A 4,916-nucleotide genomic window follows, 5' to 3' on the forward strand; every position below is an offset into this window, starting at 1 on the left:
GAGATCTTTTATAGGTTAAAAACCTACTGTTGAGATTTCTTAGCTATATTTCCAGGATTTTAATTACTCTTTTTATGTCAAAATCTCTAAATATTGTTTTCAACTCACACTGTTCTCCACTAGTCCAGATATGTATATTCTACTTTTGTTTGAATATTATAAGACTAAATCTATCTTTTTCCTCCCCAGACCACTATCATCAACCAACAACTAGTCCATTATAAGTGTATTTGACTCCCCTGCGCCCCTCCCCCTTCATCCAATCCTGTTGATTCTGTCCTTTAGTTAGTATAGTCCCCTTGGTGGACTATTGAAACAGTCACACAAAGGGTCTTCAGCCATCACCTTGAACTCCCCCATACCGCCACTCACCCAAGGGGGGAAAATATATATATATATATATATATATTTGTAACAGCAGAGCTAATCATGTCATGTGTTTCACCAAACCTTTTCAAATTCATTTTGTGGCTCTCTGCTCACTGTACTGTAAAGTCCTTAAAATGGCTTACAAGGTTCCATTTGATCTGGCTTTGCTTGCCTCGGGTTTTACATCTCAGTTCTGGTGCTTAATACTTTGTCCTTATTAGATCTTCATTCTTCTGAAGTACTGAGTTTGATTGCTTTTGTATGTTCTGTTTGATCTCACTGTATGTTCTTTTCCCTTTTCACTTGTCTAGTTCCTTGTTATCTCTTCCTCAGAGAAGCTCTTGTTCCCAAACTGTATTAGGTCTCCTCTGCTCTACATTCCAAAGCACACTGTATTCTAGTTTTGTAATTCCCATTCATGAAATTATTGGTTTGATATCTTTGTACAGCTATTATGTAATCTGCAGTCAGATGAAGGGCACTGTTTGACATTTTTTCCAGCATTTAGCACTGATTACACCCAATCCCCATTCTGCTGCATAAGTTTCTGCAGGATTGTCAGATATCTGACAATTCTTTGTCCCCCTCCTATGAAAGAGAAAGAGGAAAACCCACACAGGATATTCTTACACTCTCTCAACCCAGACCTCAATAAGAAGCCCACAGGACTAACCTTATGTATTTCAGCAGGCTCATTCTGAACGTTAGTACTAATCTTCAGAGCTCTTGACTCTGGTAAGACCAACTCTCCGTTGCCCTTTTTCCTTGAAATAATGCTGTCAGTTATGCTTCTCGCTTAAGGGTTAATATGCTGTTTTGGATGAACGGTTTTGATTTCCACATTTTAAACAATAAGAGATAACAAAATTCTCTACTAATTTTGCAACCTTTTTGTAAGTCAAAACCTATTTTTCAACATTTTTCTTTTTTTTTAAACTGCAGACTGTGCTCTTACATTGAGCTATGCCTGAAGAAAAAACTGTCTGCTGTATAAAAGGTGCTTCTGTATAAGATGTGCTTCTCTGTACAATGTGCACCCACATTTTTGACCCAAACTTTCAGGAACATGCCCATTGAGAACGTGCCAGGCACTTGGCAGTTAAGAGACATATCTGGAGAAGGCTAACACTCCCCTGGTAAACTTGAAGATCACACCACCTTCCTGCACTGTGAAAGATGCCCTTTCTCTCTGTCCTGGGAACCCTTACATCCTGGCCATGTCAGGACTGTGGCTTAGATGGCCATGCATATGGCTGGTGGACCAGAGCTTCTGAGGCCATGAAACCCACGGGCAGCTAGGTGGGTCCCTTGGAACTGTGTGGGGCTCTGTGTACTCGCCAAGGCATAGCCTCAGCAGTTGCTACTTGTGGTCACAGCCCACCCCACCAGTGCTGCCTTCATGGCAGTAGAGGTTGCTCTGTCCACCCACTGGATCCCAGCTCCTCCCATATTGGAACCCTATGCACTGGGCAGGCCCAGAGGGGAGGGCATGGCAGCTCCAGAAGGCCCACTGAGGTCCCCAACTCCTGAGCCTTACTGCCCATGTATAATTTGAAGGGTAAATGAATGATATGACATGTAGAATGAAGGACAACCAGTATATCTCTAGTTTGTGTCAAGTAAAGAACATTTTTTAACTACTGTCAAGGCTCCTTGATATATGGTAGAAGTGGGGGAATTTATCTTAATACATTAACCTTGATATGAGGCCATTGTTCCCATGCAACTTTTTTTTTCTTGAGATAGGGTTTTACTCTCTCACTTAGGCCAGAGTGCAATGGCACCATCATGGCTCACTGTAGCTTCCAACTCCTAGGCTCAAGCAATCCTCCTGCCTCAGCCTCCCAAGTAGCTGGGACTATGGGTGTGTGCCACAATGCCCTGGCTAATTTTTTTTTTTGTAGCGATGAGGTCTTGCTATTGCCTATACTGGTCTCAAACTCTCAGAGGTCAGGCAACACTATGTTCTCCTGCCTCGGCCTCCCAAAGTGCTAGGAGTATACCTATAGGTGTGAGCTACTATACTCAGCCCCCTTCAACTTGTGATTATATTAATTGACTTTTTATGTAAATTGTTGTGGGATGGACAGAGTACTAACATGGATTTTCCTATTCATTTAATCTTTGGATCTTTGTTTTTAATGTTTTTAATCATTATAAGGCAATAAATAACATTTTGATTCATAGGTACTTGAAAGTTTAATAGTATGTCAGTCTGTCTCAGCTTGTTACTTGTTAGCTGACAAATAGCGTTTCTGAATCTGGAAGACTGCAGCCAATGCTGATATTTGCTGATGCAACCACATTGATATGCTGAAGAGGTATTGTATGAGTTATTAGATAGTGTCCCTGTTTGCTGGAACAGTGATATCCCTTCCCCCATCATTCTTTCCCTCTATAAGCAGGGTCTTGTTTTCCAAACCTGAAGTGTTTTTCATTCAAAGCAAAGAGAGATTCCTGGATGTTGAATATGCAAGGAGGTGAAGAGAGAGAGACTGGAAGAGAGACTTGTCCAGGTGAGTGAGCGAGGGACAACCAATGGGATAAATAGGAAGGTGTTTAAAATTTTAGAAAAGAAGCTAAATGAAGCTCAGGATATCAAATTACTGTCTCTTATAGAGATGCTGGGGAAAGGTGTGGGTGACTATCTCTGAGGCCTACTTATTCCCAGTATTTATTTTATCTTTCTCATTTCCAGTAGTTATCCTTTTCTATTCTCCCACTCTTCAATCTGAATATATATCATTCATTCATGTTTCCTGCCTTGCCTTAATTTTAACCTGTGTGTTTTTTGTTGTTTTTCCATTTACTTCCATTCTGTCATTTTCTCATGCCCTTAATGTCTATAGGTGCCCTTTTCTTGGAGGTTTCTCATTAATAGTGGTCAAATTGCTCTGGTGCATATCTCTTCTACCACTTGCAACTATGAATTGCTTGCCATGAGTGCTTTTATTGGCCCTTACCTATAGGCTGTAACTGAGTCTTGTTAATGTTAGGGTTCTACAACTTCAAGAACTTCACCTCTGTTGTACATAAGTGATATTCACTCTGCTGTTTTCTTTCAGAATGGACGAACAAGTCTGCTTTAGAACAGCATGTCTATGAAATTGATTCACCAGGAATAGTAGCAAAGAGATTCCAAGAGGGTGAATTCCAGGATTCTATTCTTGAAAAGAAATATGCATGTGAGGGCATGAAGGAAAACTCTTCTGGAGAAATTCCTGGGCCTTACATTTTCCAAGAAGGAGGTTTTGGGGAAGTAACTTTTATCCACAAAAAAGAACCCCCTGAAATGATTAGTCAAGAATTTAGTTTTGAGAAAAGCTTGCTTTTGACCTCAAATTTTGTTACACATCACAGAGTTTCTACAGAAGAGAGTCTGCATCAGTGGGAAATAAGTAACATACACACCAGTGAGATTTCAGGCCAAAGCAAATGCTCAACTCTCTCCACACAGAAAAAGTCTTGGAAATGTAATGAATGTGGAAAAATCTTCACTCAGAGCTCATCCTTTACCCAACATCAGAGAACTCACACTGGAGAGAGACCCTATGCATGTGAAGAATGTGGGAAAGCCTTTAGTCGAAGCTCATTCCTTGTTCAACATCAAAGAATTCATACTGGACTGAAACCATATGGATGTGAGCAGTGTGGGAAAACATTTAGATGTCGATCATTTCTTACTCGGCATCAGAGAATCCACACTGGAGAGAAACCTTACAGATGTAATGAATGTGGGAATTCCTTCCGTAATCACTCACATCTCACTGAACATCAGAGAATTCACACTGGAGAGAAACCTTATAAATGTAACAGATGTGAGAAGGCATTCAATCAGAACACACACCTTATTCATCACCAGAGAATTCACACTGGTGAGAAGCCTTATTTATGCAATGAATGTGGCACTTCTTTTCGCAAACACTCAAATCTTACAGAACATCAGAGAATTCACACTGGGGAAAAACCCCATAAATGTGATGAATGTGGGAAAACCTTCCGAACAAAGGCAAACCTTTCTCAGCATCAGAGAATTCATACTGGAGAGAAACCCTATAAATGTAAGGAATGTGGCAAAGCCTTTTGTCAGAGCCCATCTCTTATAAAACATCAGCGAATCCATACTGGAGAAAAACCCTATAAGTGTAAGGAGTGTGGCAAAGCTTTTACTCAAAGTGCTCCACTCACTAAGCACCAGAGAATCCATACAGGGGAGAGACCCTACAAATGCAGTGAATGTGGAAAATCCTTCATTCAGAGTATTTGCCTTATTCGGCATCAGAGAAGTCACACTGGAGAAAAACCCTATAAATGCAATCAATGTGGAAAGGGTTTTAATCAGAATGCCTTCCTCACTCAGCATATGAGAATTCATACTGGAGAGAAGCCTTATAAATGTAAAGAATGTGGGAAAGCCTTTGCTCATAGTTCATCTCTTACTGAACATCATGGAACTCACACTGGTGAGAAACTTTATAAATGTAGTGAATGTGAGAAAACCTTTCGGAAGTATGCCCACCTTAGTGAACATTACAGAATTCATACTG

At 40.5% G+C, this 4,916-nt stretch overlaps 1 protein-coding gene across 1 annotated transcript in view; it reads left to right on the forward strand.

Moving 5' to 3' along the window:
• ZNF502 (zinc finger protein 502) overlaps window positions 1–4,916 on the forward strand; it is a 15,505-nt gene that overhangs the window by 10,150 nt on the left and 439 nt on the right. The window contains exons 2-3 of the mRNA XM_012807998.2: window positions 2,775–2,885; window positions 3,435–4,914. Coding sequence (XP_012663452.1) covers window positions 2,831–2,885; window positions 3,435–4,914 — 1,535 coding nt within the window. The 5' untranslated portion in view covers window positions 2,775–2,830. The remainder of the gene's footprint in view (window positions 1–2,774; window positions 2,886–3,434; window positions 4,915–4,916) is intronic.

This window comes from Otolemur garnettii, unplaced genomic scaffold (assembly GCF_000181295.1).
Source record: "Otolemur garnettii isolate 467f Iridium unplaced genomic scaffold, OtoGar3 scaffold00082, whole genome shotgun sequence".
Lineage (NCBI taxonomy): Eukaryota > Metazoa > Chordata > Mammalia > Primates > Galagidae > Otolemur > Otolemur garnettii.